General features: G+C 39.4%; 1 protein-coding gene across 1 annotated transcript in view; it reads right to left on the reverse strand.

The window, feature by feature from the left end:
- The window catches only part of EFNA5 (ephrin A5), a 274,624-nt gene that overhangs the window by 8,264 nt on the left and 249,777 nt on the right, over positions 1–16,583 (reverse strand). The window contains exons 3-4 of the mRNA XM_042990900.1: positions 1,878–1,943; positions 1,377–1,457 (exon numbers count right to left, since the gene is read on the reverse strand). Of these exons, the coding sequence (XP_042846834.1) occupies positions 1,377–1,457; positions 1,878–1,943 (147 nt within the window). The remainder of the gene's footprint in view (positions 1–1,376; positions 1,458–1,877; positions 1,944–16,583) is intronic.

Here is a 16,583-nt window from a genome sequence, read left to right on the forward strand (position 1 = left end):
ACTTTCTAAAGCAGCTAACTGATCCCTGGGGAGCCAAGAAGGCCTCTCAGAGCTTTCTTGTACACACCTCCCATTTGTGCTGGGATAAGACACCTGCCTTAGAAAAACAAGAATGCTTGGGGAAGAAAACCTGACTCTTAATGTGAAAGCTGTTTTATGTCCTGAGGCACCACATTTACTCAGGGTAAGTTTCCCTAAGGCTCACTGACTGTCCTAGTAACAATATTCCAAAGAGAAAGTGGACTACACGACACTTTAATTTCTAGGACCATAAAAAAAGAGAAGTTCCACTATAAATAGATGAAAAAAAAAAGGTCTCTGTTCACACAAGGTGGGGCGGGAGGGGGGCTCCCATCTTTCTGTGAAGAAGAAATAATTTTAATTCCATTAAGCTTTGAGAGTTTTGTGAGAGTTGGGTAAGGAAACCAGTCAAGATCTCAAGCCAAGTAGGACAAAGAGAGGAAACCACAGGAAGGTAGGCATATGGGGGCATCAAGGTACAGTCCTCACTGCACAGTGGATACAGGACTCCTATCTGTCTAGTTACATTTATAACCGAATGGATAGTATACAGCACCATTTTATACTCAGTACACTACAGTGTAGTTACAGTGTAAATACTTTGATGAGTGCTTTTGTGGGTTTTATTTTTCTTCAGTGACAGGAAAGTTTGGGTGTGTGGAGATCAGCAGTAGAAAAAAATGTATCCTTAATACTTATTTTGCCTCAGCCATCAAGGATCACATTGCACTGGGTCGATGACATAAATTTGGAGGAGCCACAAGTGTGTGATTTGTGTTGGGCAACATGATTATACTTCTCCAGACCAATTGCTACTGATAACAATAGCACAAATAATATTTGAAATGAAGGTCTTTCGATCAGTTCAATGACTGCACGTGAATTGCTAGAGAAAATGAAATATGTTGAATTAGCTGCGATTTTGTGTAACAGTCTTGATTACTTTCATCCATAGATTTGGAAATAATGTAAAAAAATTTATAAGCATACACGATAGAATTTTTTTCTGTCTTAAATGAAAACAGATCCATTAATATTCACAGTGATTCACCAGCATGCTCGGAGGATATGGTAAAAAGTAGTGAGATTTTAGCATTCTGATGGGGCTTCTATATTAGGATACTGCATTACATCAAACCCATGTCCAAAAAAGAAAGGTCATATTTTATCTAACATGCATTACACGAAGATACTGGAGAATGAAGTAGAATATAAGTAATATTAGCATTGCTAGCAATGAGCAAAAAGCAGAGCAACTATAACGTGCAAACATGCGGAGAGGAAGAAAGGAAAAAAAGTACGGAAGCACCAGAGAGAGATGCATTTGTTAAAAGAGATTCTCTAAGCATACTAACCTGCTGGTTCTAATGAATTTTCTACTTTGTCGTTAACATCGAAAACACGATCATGAACACCTATAGTTTTCATACAGCTATCTATAACAAAAATAGAGATAACAGCCAAATATGTTAGTGAAGACACCCTTAAACTCCCATTTCTTTCTTTCTTTTTTCTTTCTCTCTATTTTTTTCCTTTAATTTATGTAGAGATCGTTTTACAATCAATGGCATGTGTCCAAATGCCAATATTGTTCCCATTTGCTGTGCACGTACAACAGTCTAAGAAACAACAAGTTAGCAACTGCTGTGTACTTAAAAATAAAAGCATCATGAAGAATGATGAGAAAAAATTTGATGAAAACTAAAACATGGATGTTGATATACAAAACAGATACCACACAGGATTTAACAGTAAAAAAAAAAAAAAAAAAAAAAAGTTTTACCGCCGTGAACCAGACCACACAATAAAGCATGCGCAATGAAGCCACCCTCTGAAGCTCATTCTAGTCAACTTACTTGTTGGTCTCACAAAGACTTTGAGCTTTAGACAGGACCTTCTTCCATTATCTGGGATTGCAGAGGCTGTGGATAAGACAAAACGAGAGAGAAAGGCGAGAACAACAACACATTATTCTTCATTTTCAAATGCAAATGGTCTACAAGAAACTGTTTCCTCAACAACAGGAGCATACTCTACTTTTTCCCAGAAGTTAAAACAAAAATACTTCTCAGATTGATGGAGACCGCTAGAAAGAGCTACTTTCCCATCCCTATCTTTTCTTTTCAATACAGTAAGGACTCATGCAAGAATGTTGGTAATCTACAGGAAAATACTTTGTATTTTTATTTCAAAGGCTCTTCCGTTTAACTTTATCTGTTATCAATTTTCTTTAAAATAAGAAGATAATGCTTGAGCCCTCCGGCCTTCATAGAGCTCCTCGGCATCTCCTGCAGGAAAAGGGGCCCAAGGTGAAAGTGCTGGCAAAAACCAGTAACAAATAGTTACAAGGCCAACTTAAACATGACCTATTTTTGCCGGGGAAAGCAAAGCTTTGTCTGTCCTGAAAGCCTGTCTGTCAGTGCTTTGCAGGTAATTCAATTAGAGGTTTTACTCAGAACTTGGCTCTGCATTCTATATGACTAAACCGAGCCCAGCAACTTCCATCATGCTATTATAAGTACAATATGCTATTGAGAAAGCACACTGGTGCAATGGTACATTTATTTTAAGAATTTTGCCACAGAGAAGGATGGAAGTAATAAAGTGGGCTTACCAAAACATGACAACATGTTTCAAGTTATAATTCATTTGAGGAAGAAACTTTCTTCTCCTCTTCAAGATAATAAGACTGTAAACTTTCTCTGCATTGGAAAGATTATCTCCCCTCAGTACACACAGCCTAATGTCAAAGGGATTTCCAAGGGCGGTAAGACCCTTAACAATCTCATATGTTCGCTAATGCATTCTAGAAATGACAGAAATTACAGAAACGAGTGCTGCATACTTTCCTCCCTGTGTGTTTGCTTCAAGTGGTTTCTTCAGAAAATGCAGATGACAGCAATTAAAACTCACATGGCTTACGGTTATTTGGTAATGCCCTCAGTGACAAAGTCAGGACCAGTGTTTGATATGCCTTCTCTCTCCTTTATTTTTTATTTTGATTCCTCATGGGAGCCCAGAAATTGAAAATGCTTAGTGCATAGGTGAGGGGATTCAAGATGCAAACTCCAAACTAATTTTACACCAGTCTCCTCCAGTAACTCCAGATCCATGTGCTGGAGAACTTATAAATTCACCACCTAAAAGACATCAAGCTGTAAAGGACCCCTAGTGTCACTATTCAGCACCTGTTGAAAACTCTTAATTCTAAGACTAAAGTATACAGAAAAGAGGTTTTTGTCTCTCCCCTTCTCCCCTCTGACAAGCAGTTAAGAAGTGCTAACAGCTGGCTTTGCTGTAAGCTTTCATTAAATCAAAGTCGGAAAAACTCCCTCTACTGACATTTACAGTAACTAGTGTGTTATTTAGGGCACAATATTTGCACTCTGCGGTTTGATCCAGGAAATGGTGTCCTTCCTCTGGACCCCAACTGCACATGTGCATGTCACAAATACAGTCCGCATAGGTGACTCCAATTCATTAGAAAAACCATGGGTTCTTGAGATGGTTTATATCTTGTTCACGAGAGGTGGTGTGAAAAGGTGACACGTGGATATTTACACTGCCATTTTATGGACTTTGGAGCTGAGATCAACTCACTGCAAGCTTCCTGAACTTGATCTGCCACATGCAAGAACGGATTGAACCAAAGATCCTGCAAGACACAGCAGGCTTGCGGCAGGATCAAGTGTTTAATTATTTTAGTGGGGGCACTTTCTGGGAGTTGGTACAGGTCTTTCAGATTTATATGTCAGAGAAATCCTGTATATCCAGGACAGAAAAATCATTGTAGGGCACACAGGAATAACCAAACAGCAACAGATGATAAGCTGTCTGGGAAAAACTGAAGAGCGATCTCTCACCAGCTCTGAGAGATGGACAGTTGGCCTTAGCTACAGGCTGCTACGTTCTTCTGTGAATTAAGGATATAACACTTAAAAAACACATAATGTACTTAAAACAAAAACCTCTTTTCCGATCTAACTTCTCCATTACATCCTCCTCTCCCATCACCAGAAAAGCTGTAACAATCATGTGACCTACACGTTATACTATAACTATTAATTACACTCTAATCCTGAGAAAAATTGATGAACAAAGAATAAAAACATATAACATGAGTACACAACGCAGATGACATTAAAGCAGCTACCTCTGCAACCTCTGACCTGAACTCATGCAATCAGTTCTTAACCCTTACAAGCTAACCTGAAAATGTAGGACATGCCAGGTCAGCGATAACTTTGGGTTCCTTGCTCACCCCACAGAGAAACAAAACCAAAAAGCCTAAAAACTTTTCATGTAAGATTTTAAGAAGCAGGAGTCTGGCTTTATTCCATGTTATGTTCCAGGTTTCTTAACCCCATACTCCCCAGATGACAAATGTAGGATGCCTTTATACTATGTGCAAAACACAACACTATTAATTGTGAATATTTGAAGACTAAAAGGTAATCTAAAAAGTGCTTCACCGGTCACAAGTAAACAAAAAGCAGTGGAGTGAACATTAAGAACACCAAATAACAGAGGAATTGAAAAATGTAACCGTCACACAAGTGAAGTTACAAAGAAAATCCTCTCGGGATCAATTATGAGCAAAAAGGAGTTGCACATGGACACAAGGGAGTAAAAGCTGAAAATGTGCCTGACTTGTCTCAGGAGGTAGGTAGTGTTAATCCTGATAATTCTAGAGCCATGACAGTTTATAATGGCCAACACTATCTTCATTAAAAAAAATCTGTAACTTCATATCCTCCTTTCCTTAGAAAATTAATAGTCAACATTTGAAAACCGATGGTAATTAACAGCTTCATCCATCCATTCAAATGCTTTAAAATTCCTACTATGTGCCTGCTTCCCTGTTAGGTACTAGGGGTACAAAGGTATGTACGACACACTGTCCCTCTCCTTGTGTGGGTGCTTATTCCAGCCGGGGACATAAATATGAACCACATGAATATGAACCACAGTGTGATAATGGAGGTCTGTGTGAATTGCCAGCAAAGCTTTAGGCATGGACTTAGCTTGGTCTAGGAGTGGGAAGCTGTCCCAGATGTGTTTATCAGAGGGAATTTTATCGCCTACAGAAACCAATCAACAGGATATGGGACAAAAGAATTAAAACAGTTCCTCCCTTGGGGCGCCTGGGTGGCTCAGTCGGTTGACCGGTCAACTTGGCTCAGGTCATGAGTTTGAGCCCCGCATGGGGCTCACTGGTTCCCTCTCTCTCTCTCTCTCTCTCTGCTCCTCCCCTGCTCTCTTTCAAAAACGAATCAACGCTAAAGACACAAAAACAAAAACAGAACACATTTCCTCCCTGAGTTGCCACAGTGGAGCTTTAGCAACCAAAATTAAGTCTTAACCAGCAACAGATGAAGAATAGCTGGACCTGAACTCTTCCCATAAACATACATGGATTTTCTAACAGACTTGGTCAAACTAAAATATAAATACAACTCCTGTCTCAAACATTTGTCACATAATCCACATTCATATCCTTTTATTTGGTTTATTGCTGAAAATGTACATTTGGAGTCTGGAAGCTGGGAATAGGGGTAGGGGACCATTAAAACAAGTACAACCTCTCATTCCCTGATCTTAATAGAAACTTTATAAATCAAACCACAGGGTCCTTTCCCCCTACTGATCTGCAAAAAAACAATCAAAATCATACAACACGTAATGAAATATAATCTGAGGGTCTTCTGTGTTTAGAGTATCATGCTAATAAGGCCATGAAGGCTGCATATCCTCAGTCTGTTCCATGACCTCAGACAGGGGCCCCAACTCCAGCCATTCCTGAAAACCTGTTTCCTGGATCTCCTGGGGTCAGCTCAGCTCAGCACTTATCAGCCAATCTGATACATAAAGGGGACCACATTCAGTGCCCCCAAATCAGTACTTCTAGAAGATTTAGCGTTGTAAATGTGACAGTATTCACATCGCAACTCACTACAGGCTTATCAGGTGGACATGGCAAACAGTATAATGGCACCATGCTTTTCACAGGTAGCTTGTGACCTGGCTCCAATTATTCTCACTTGAGAGCGGGCTGAACCTAGCTGTTTTTGCTTCTAACGAGTAGAATACAGGAAATGTGATAGGATGTCATTTCTGTGAGTGTGTTGCAAAAGACCATGACTTCTTTCTTGCCAGCACTGTTTCTCTTGCTCATGAAGCAAGGTGCTGTAGTGTGAGAATCTCAGTGCAGAGGCCCAGTGGCAAGGGACTGAGGGAGACCTCCAGCCAAGAGTGTGCAAGGAACGCAATCAGCCAACAATCTGATGAGGAACTAGAGAGTGAATCCTTCTCAACTGAACCTTTAAATGATTGTTACCTTGTCGGAGACCCATACCCAGAGGACCCAGCTAAGCTACTTCTGGATCACTCATCCACAGAAACTGTGAATATTAAATGTCTTGGCCCCAAGTTTGGGGGCAATTTGTAACTCAACAGCTAACTGATACAGTGCTATATAAAAACAACTTTGTGCTACCAAAAGCTTCCCATGGCCGACTTGAGTAAGACCTTAAAAGCTAAGGCACTGGGGTCTCCTGTCTGGAAAACCACCATGGCCGTTTCCACAGGGCAGCTCCTGCCTTATTCGGCTCCCACGTCTAAACAACTAGATCCCTTCCTAGTTTACTTTTCAAGCTACTGTTACAAGTCCACTTAAAATATGCCTTGAAGAGAAGTAATTATAAACTGCTGTTGAAGAAATACTACAAGATGTATCTATTTGTTTTCACTCCAGCCCTTAAAAACGGTTTTTCATTTTCCTGCCCATGCCACTTAGTTTGTTTTTGCTAATGCAGCCAACCTGTGCTTTTCTGTGCAATTATTGTGTCTCACTTTAACTCCAAATTGCTGGGTGAACTAAAAGGAGCTTTGATACAAAATGTAAACTTAAATCGTAAGACAGAATGCCCTTCCTCAAATAGGAGAAATAGCATGTACAGATGAGCTTAAAAACATGTGAACTAAGGGGCGCCTACGTGGCTCAATGGGTTGAGTGTCCAACTTTAGCTCAGGTCATGATCTCACAGTTCATGAGTTCGAGCCCTGTATCAGGCTCTGTGCTGACAGCTCAGAGCCTGGAACCCACTTCAAATTCTGTGTCTCCCCTCTCTCTGCCCCTCCCCTGCTGGCACTCTGTGTCTCTCCCTCGAAAATGAATAATGTTAAAAAACAAATGTAAACTAAAAGGACTGTAATAATAAGTTAAAATTCTCTTCGTATTGAAAAGCTTGTATCAATTATCTTATACACGGGCTATTAAATTAAAAACAAACATTTTGAGATTTCAAGCAACTAAAACTAATCAAGGCAGCAAACATCCTTTTTTGTGAAGAACCAGAAGCTTAGCAGATAGGGTGATATACTCTGGTATTTTCTTTCTCCACATTTTTAGGCCCAATACTGTACTCATCAGTCAACATTAATATCTCTGCCTAACCTTATTCATCCCCAAATCTTAATTCTAAAAGCCAAAATCCTTCTCCTTTACTGTGTCCCTTCTCAATCTGGGTACCTCGAGAAGTTGTATTTTTAAGAATAGTCAGCCACTTTCTTCTTCCTTTTAAAGAAATGAGTGTGTGTGGGAGCATTAAAAATGCAGTTTTCCATTATGTTTGCCACAGGCAATAGTTCTCAATTTGTGCAAGTCAGAAGAAGAGATAGGCTATTAGTTGTTAGCAGAACCTAGTCTTTTCTCTGCATGTTTTCATGTAGTTTAACATACAACACAGATACATGCAAATTAGACCAGGCGACAGCAGAATTAAGCATTAATATTCCTTTCGCAATAAATGCTGAAAAAGTAAAGTTCACTTAAATAAACAGTACTACTGAAAATGTCTTCTAGAATTTAATGAATCAAAATCCATTTTGTATCTGTGCATGGAGGTAGGGAACAGAAGAAGTGGTGGGTTTAGGATACAGATTAACAAAAGCCATATGGACTTTTTGTAAAATGGTTACCAGACCACAGAAAAAGTCTTAAAAGTTAGGCCTCTTGTTAGGAAAGAATATCCCAGCAACAATTGCAACTGGCCATCTGCCCTTTTTTAAAAGGCAGCACAACACCTAATTTTCATATTAAGAACAAAATGACCAGTTACGATGGAATACATTTCACCATTTTACCTTTTGAGGTTTAAAACTCACATGTTTTAATAACCTGCTCTTGGCCCCAGGTTTATTAAACTTCTATCCTAAGAGCAACCACAGGAGCTGGCTACATTTGCCCATACCTTTTATCCTTCCCAGCCAGTGGTGTTTCAAGACTTAAAAAACTGGCAGGTTAAGGTCAAAGCCCCAGATGTAACACTTGGAAGAGAGGTTACTAAGTAGAGGTAGGAACCTTGAAGAAACTTAAAATATCATGTAAATACTAGAATCTCTGATAGGGCTCTAGGGATGTGTCTTTTTAAAAAAAAAACTAGAAAAGGAAGAGGGGTGTTTCCCACTGTATACTAAGGGTAGAGCAATGTACTCCAAGAGCTAAAACTTGTGTTTCAACACCAGGGAACTGTAACAGGGACAAATAATTAGAGTAAAGTTCAGGGAGAGGGAAGTGAAATTAGTTCCAGCTGTGCAGCCTCAGACAAAAGAGAAAATAGAAGGTACCACCCATCACACCCATTGCCCCCCTTTCCCTAGCTCTCCACCCCCTTAGAACAAATTCTCACTGCAAATGCTAACTTAAGTAGTATTTAAATTCCAGGAGCTAAGCCTCAGAAGATCAATTATTTTTTCTTTGCAACCTCAAATAAATGGCTGAGGACAAGTTTCTTGCCACTGATTTCTAGGAAAACAAACAGGACATTATCATGCTTTTGTACAGATTTATTTCAAGGGTGGGCAGACTTTTACTTGCCTCTTAAAGCTCAATGACCATGAACTTATTCCTACTGCTACTCAAAAGGGTAGGGTCTGTCTCATATACTTTGGTATCTAGTAAGGCATGACCAAAAAGTAACCTGGATTTTAGAGAATGCTTTTAAATTATCCTCTATACAGGAAGAATTTTCTAGTTCTTTTTAAGAAAAAATGAAGTCAGCTTAAACGTATCTCCTTCCATGATGTGACTGGAAAAATCCAGTCCACATAGGCACAGAAAGCGAGATAATATTTAGATAGTATTTTAATTGTTAACTGCATTACCTCGTGTTCAGAGTTTTAAGTTCCTTCCTGGATATTTTACTTTAAAAAAAAAAAATCAACGGACATGACATATTTTAACAGGAAAAGTAAGTTTCCTATTACAAATTGTATTGTAACTATTTTCTGAGACCTGGACTAGCCTGAGGCGACACTACTGAAATGACTGTCCCAGGTCATTAAGGTCAGATAGTTCTCTCTCTCTTGTTTGTGTTGATTTTGATGAATTTTGCCTGCTGTACCAGATAAGTATAATCTGACAAAAAGAAAACAAATAAGCAGAATGACTCACTTACAAAAACTCTTCTTCAGCTAGAAGCCACATAATAAAGGTAATAACAAAAACAAAAACTGAGACAAAAGGCAGAATTCCTAGAATCCCAGAGAGGAACTATTTATATTGTTCCTTCTCCACAGGCTCTTTATGGCACCTCTATGACCTGTTACTGGAGTTTCTGTTAACTGGTAAGCAATGAGAGCCACAAATTCCATTCCTCATTTATACAGTATTTAGCAGGAACAGTGTATCATATAGCACAAAGGCAGCAAGACAGTAATAAGTCATCAAGTTAATACAATTCAAAGAAGCTCCAGGAAAAAAGCTATTATTTCTTTGCAGTTTCCATAACCACTATCATCCTGATCTTCCCGAGTGAGGGACCTTGGAATGGGCATGGTTTAGTGGTTCAGTACATGCACAATGATGATCTCAATTTTTTTCCTGGTTCACCTGTTCTGGCTTCTGTGGTGCCTTTCAGTCAGCTGCTTAACCTAAGTGGGCCTCTGTTTCCCTATGGAAAAAAAAAATTAAGTATGACCTCCTCTAGAGGAGCGGTAGGCTGTTAGCTTGCACTTGGAAATGCAGGTGACAGATCTCTTTAGATCTAGAATATCAGGTCACTATTCCACAGATTGACAGAATGAGTTCTGCCCTTACCGCTCCTTCTGCACTTGGATTTCCCTCAGCAAGTAGTCCCTAGTTCTAAGCATACATTTACAGGAAGGGGAGGGGTCGGGTTATGGATAGTTGTGACAAAGTTCTTAGTCATAAGGAAAACCAGGGGGACACGTGTGACCTTTTACTTGTAGCCTAAATTAGGAAAACTGTATTCTACCATAGTTTTGATGTGGACATGGGGGGTAAAGGGGTTTATGTGAGTAAGTGCGCTTTGGAGTGAGAGTTCAGAAAATTACAAAGGGCACTGGATGACCTGTTCCTTTTGAAAATCATGCTAAGATTCTCTGAGTTCTTTTTTCAATCCATGTTAAGAGTGTGACCGTGCTATTGTATTAGAGAGATGCCGACCAAAGACGAGGACGTAGCTCCCACAGAGCAGTTACGAGGCCAGGCATGGAGACCGCCTTTGCTGCTGGCCACAGAGACAGAGTGGAGGGAGCCCTGGTGCTCAGGGACCGCAGCCCAGAGGGGAGACAGCCTGCCGCCACGCCCACACCAGTTCATGAGAAAGGTTCCTGCACCCGAATTTGATATTCTTTTGCATCCTATTTGGGTAAATATCTATTTACACATGTCAATTATGTCTTTGTTTTTCTTGGCCAGGAGGCTACGTTCTCGCAATGTCTGCCATTTCTGGAGCTAAGGTAAGTCTCTGGGCAAGGGTAGCCAGGCCCCATGGAACCCCAGAGGCCTGAACAAATGAATGTTCTCTCTTTAGAAGGCTAGATTCCACCAAAGAGGAAGTCATTTAGGTACCAGGACTGTACATTTCGTTTCACACCCAGAATGCTTTCCTTGATGAAGGTTTCAATGTTGACAGAGCAAATAAAATCAAAGCTAAGGCTAAGAACCAAATGCTGGTTTGCTCTGGTTGTCTCTAACTAGGACCATTTCCAGGCAAGTTCATGGCTGTGCACTGCAGGGCAGCACAGTAGCCAGTCTTTCACAGTTGGCCCCAACTTCAATTTCTTTCTTTAACTCTCCCGCTACTCCCTGCTTTAATCCACATTAATAGCTAGTCCCAACAATATTCCCTCCCAGAACCTCCCTGGCTCCCAAGTCTCATATGACCTTTTCCTTTGCCTCTCAGAAATCCCAGCTCTCTCCGGCCACTTGAGACCGTTCCCCATTCTTCCAACACGAAAATCCTCTTCTGGCTTCTTCCATGGATCTGTTTCTATCAGGTAATAGCACCTAACCCATTCTGTTTTGTCTTAGAGCTGTTACCCTGTGTCTCTGCTGCTCGGATTGGGAGTTCCCTACAGAAGGAGACCTGCTGGGTCCTCAGTGCCTGTGAATCCACTGCTTTGTGTGTAACATGTTTTCCAGAAAGATTTGGAGAAGGAGTCTACAAGCCACAAGAATCTGTGGAGCTGTTGACCAAATGTGAACGAAAACTCGGGATTAGAATAAAAAAGAAAATGGAGAGACGGGTCAAGGAGAAGGAAGGAAGGAAGGAAGGAAGGAAGGAAGGAAGGAAGGAAGGAAGGAAGAAAGAAAAGAAAAGAAAGAAAAGAAAGAAAAAGAAACAAAGAAAGAAAAGAAAGAAAGAAAAGGAAAGAAAAGAAAAGAAAAGAAAGAAAGAAAGAAAGAAAGAAAGAAAGAAAGAAAGAAATCTTTTCCTGGAAGGCTCCTCCCCATCTCTGCTGTCTTCTTAGGAAATGATCTTGGAAACTGTGACCTAATAGTCAAAACCTGGGGAGATATACAAAATTCAAGGAGGTATTATTTTTCATGTCTGCAATGTGTGGTTGAGGTGATAAGATGGAAATGAAAGGAATGTGCACATCTTTAGGAGCCAAAGATGTGCAGAATCTCATGAAATGATCAGTCTGTGTGGAGCTGCAGGCCCCAGCAGTAAATAGGAGAACAAAGGCAAGGTGATGGGAGGATCCGGTGACCTCACGCTTAAGGATAGAAAAGTGACACTGGGGCATCATAATCAGAGGTGAAGAGTGAAGCCATCCTGCCTGAAATCCTCTAGTCATTAAGAAGGTTTGGCAAGTTAAGGTACCTCAAACACTACCTGAGAGAGTAATCCCAAAATTGTGTTAGGGGATACGGCTGAGTTTAAAAACTAAGCATAGGCATTTTTAAGAGAATCAAATCACAGAGCGAGTATTCTTTTTGTGTTAAAAAAAGCACCTGAGAATGCGGAACCTTAATGCTTTCAAAGCGTATGACAACTTTGGCCATTCAGAGTGGTCAGACATGTCAGTCCAATTTAAAATATTTAATGGGACAATTGCTTTACACTTTTTGACTAATGACGTCTTAGGTTACACAGAGTTTTAAAACATTTAACAGAATTAAAACATATTTTTCATTTTCAATTACTGTAAGAATTACTTAAATACTTGGGAGGGTTTTACAGTCCCACAATTCAAGTACTTAAAAAGGAAAGACTTCTCGTGGTGAGCAGTGACTAATGTGTAGAATTGTTTACTCAATATACTGTATGCTGGCAACTAATATTACTCCGTGTGTTAATTGTACTTCACTGGAGATACAATACATTCTCTTTACTTTTTATTTTTAATTGGTTAAAGGAGTTTAATTAACTGAGTTTGTAAATGGAACCAAATATTTAAATTTCCTAGTCTTATATATAGAATAATAAGATGATGTGTAAATGAATGTGAATAGGCTAAATTTGAAAATTTAAACATTTTAAAAATGTGTTATCTTAATAAGTCAAATATCAAATTTGAAATCCAAACTAACCCTTTAAATAGACTTTCCTGTGGACATAAACTATCCTCTGTGCACCAAAAATATACTTGATACTTTCTTTCAGGCCATGGCTCAAATACTGCCGCCCTAAAGAGGCTTTCCATGACCACCCACCTGACTGAAAGCCTTATTCTTTTTCTCTGTCACTGCATCTAGCTCCTTTTATACGTCCTAGCATAATTGGCAGTTAGAGGTTTGTTTGTTTCCTGGTTTATTGTCTATTTCCCAATTAAACTGTATGCTGCAGGTGCAGTAACCATTTTTTAATACATCACCGTGTTTCCAAAACCTAATACATCACTGTGTTTCCAAAACCAACCTTTGCTTGGTACAAAGTAGGCGCACAGAAAGTATTTTTGAAGGAATGAGTAAGTGAATGAATTAAAAACCAAATAAGCCAAAAATACTAAGGTCCATATATTACACAATATAACCAACAGAACCAAGGTGTTCTAGAAATCGGAGATCTTCACAGATTGATTGGCTAGGTTTTCCACTCTGTGAATATTACTTTTATATTTCTCTTGCTAAAATACAGAGCAATTTCATGGCTAGATGAAAACTTTGTCCGCTTTATTGCCACAGCAAACTTTTTGAGAGATTTGTTTACTGTTTGATTTGCCAGAAACCCTAGTTTAGCAAGGAGATAATGCACAGATGGCACCAAGATGCACAATAAAAGGTTTAATAAATCACAATTATAACTTTAACATGAAGTATATTAAATATCTCAATGATGTATTTTTTAGGAGCTTCTAGTATTTGAAAAGTACACAGAATGGAGAAAAGGATTACCATACTTCAAAATATGTTTCCATTTCTTAAGAAATCTGTGAAGCCAGCATATAAATACAAGCGTTCTATCCACTAGCTATGATATTAATACCAGTGTGCTATTTAAGTTTTAAGGAATCATTTACATTTTGATGCTGACTCTACATGTCATATAAATAGGAAGATTTTTTGTATAGCTTAGCATTTTGGGCAAAAAAATTCATTCTATTTTTCTTCTGCTTAGTTGAAGAGAAAGTACGTACTCTTGGGTCAACTTATCTTTTTAATCTAAGAGGTCTCAGTTGAAATTGACTTTGAAGTTTGCTAATTACAAAACTCAACAGGGGTTTTTCCTTATTTGGTATAACTCATATTTCTATTCATTAACCCCAGTTTTAAAAAGATTAGAAAATCTGAATAGAAACAACTTAAAAGTTTGAAGAATAGCCTCTTCCCCTGTGATATCTTCAGATACTTCAAGTGCAAACTTCCCCTCATACAATCTAATTACAAATCTTTTGTGGTTGTGGAAGGAGAAGGTTATATTCGTACATTTTGAGCTTCCTAACAACACAGTGCAGCAGGGAGATGAGAAATCGGTTGAATTTTTTTTTCATTCCATATATTGGGAAAATTTATGTCTACCTGAGTTACGAGAAAATCGGGGTACTGACGGGCAATCCTGCTAGCTGCTTTTCGTGGGGCCAAGCCACTGGGTTCAGATGCTTTCATTCTGGTGAAAAGATCATTACCAGGCGGCTCCGGGGAAGTTGGCCCTCCTGTAAGTGCGCTCCTTTGTTATGAATATGGAACAGATGGAGCCAAATCTATCTGCTCCGTAGGAACAAAAACACTTACAACCCAGCTCTCTCTATTAAAGACTCTACTTAGCTCCTTTATACCATTGGCTTTCTGTGCACTGCTGTGAGGTTTTGACTTTATAGAAAAAGGCACTTCATAAAAGCAACAGTTCTTACTCTTAAACCAAAGTGGCCTAAGAACTAAAGAAGATGAATACATGGTTTCACCCACAGGACTCCTTGGAGATATGCAGATATTCAATTAGGTGTGTGTGTGTGTGTGTGTGTGTGTGTGTGTGTGTGTGTGTGTAGGAGAAAGACTGTATTCAGTTCTGGTAAATGTCTGCTTTAAAACAACATGAAAATATAAAGGAGAACGATGAAGATGTCATGTTTCTCATTACGAGGATGGCATCTAATTGCTCTAGCATAATAAAATGCCAGGATTTAATTTTGTGTGTATGTCTGTAAGGCTAGTGAGGACTGTCTTGAACAAAAAATATGACCACGCACAACAAAATCATGCGGGTAAATATAATTAGTAATTAGGACCATGCCACAAAACAAAGGCTATATGATGCTTCCTCCCTATGAAAAATAGTAATAATTACATTCAGTATCATGCCCATTTGCTTTTATAATCAGAAAGACGTGAATGCGGCAGGTAAATCCAGTGCTTGTGCCTATTTATCATGCCGATGGGCTGAAACACATCCAGAGGCCATACCTACAATGTGTTCTTGCCAAGATGTGTGTGTTGACAGATAGGTAGGTGAGTCTCACAGGCTTCTCGGAGAGGATGCAGGACTGGGTGTGCACCTCCCCTCCACAGCAACACGGGGAAAGGAGTGTCTGCCTTATTTCATTACATTTATTATACTGATACATTTAAAGTCTGGCTGCCTCTTCGAAGATAATTGAAAAAAGAAATTCTGTGGCAGGATGCTTTGATTCTGACTCAATCAAGTCTTCGGGCAAATTTCCTCCTGCCAGTGGAAGCACAGCTTGCCTGAAGTCGTAACCTTTGTTGGAGGAAAGGAACTGGCCTTGAAGCAGATCATGAAGCAGATGTTTTATGCCAAATCAGAGTCTGGGGATACGTAGGCTACTGCAAATAAAACTCTTCTTCTGTCTGTTCAATCATTTCAATTCCCTGCAGTGTGAAATATGAACTTGCCAACAAATGGCCAGCGTGCTGTGCCTCGCAGCAGGGGGGGGAAAGTGCCACAGCTGTGCCAGAGACTGGAAAACTCGAGACGCGCGTGACATGTTCATTATTTCTCTACAGCCAGGGCCTGAGCCAGACCGTTCCCCAGAACCCAGACGGAGGGCAGGAGCCGGACTGCCCAGTACACCCAAGGGTGAAAGACATGATTTCCACCAAAATGAGACACATGACTTGGACTGATCTCTTGGATGACCCCAGAAGGTCAGTCTTTACGACAAGAAACCAAAGGGCAGATCTTCTCTGGGTATGAATAGATTGAAAAAATAGGTCTGCCAATGATCACAGCTTTTTTTCTGATTTTATTAGCAGCCTGCTCTGTGAGCAATAAAAAAAAAAAAAAAAAAAAGAAAAAGAAATAATGAAATACACTTCGAGCCTCAAAGCAACTATGGAAGATTGAAATGGCCCAGTGAAGAACTTATCAAAAAGATATCTTGTCTTTATCAGAAAGACGGAATTCTGGAAACCATCTGGCATACTTGTTGCAGGCAAATGTAATACTAGTTCCTTCTAGTGTTCTGCACTGGCCTTCTAGTTCATTCTGCATTACAGTTTCTCAATAATCAAACAGCTAATTTATCTAAATTAAAGAAAAGTAAAATTAACAAGTTTCAGTTTGAGGTCCTTTGCAACATATTGAACATGCATATTCACACATACCCTTATAGCTGTAATCCTAGATTATAAATATCCCATATTCAGTTCTATTGTGAGATTTTTCAAAGGTTATTCACATGCTTTCTAGTGCCACATTCTTTCAAGTTTTAATCACGAGCTCCTTAAATAGAAGTCATTTGCATCTGTAAACATTCCCTTGCAATAGTATTTAGCAGTATATTCTCTTTGTGCAGAGCTACTTTAAAAGGAAAATAACCTTAATATGGAATAACAATCAAGCACAGGCAGA

This window comes from Panthera tigris, chromosome A1 (genome assembly GCF_018350195.1).
Source record: "Panthera tigris isolate Pti1 chromosome A1, P.tigris_Pti1_mat1.1, whole genome shotgun sequence".
NCBI lineage: Eukaryota > Metazoa > Chordata > Mammalia > Carnivora > Felidae > Panthera > Panthera tigris.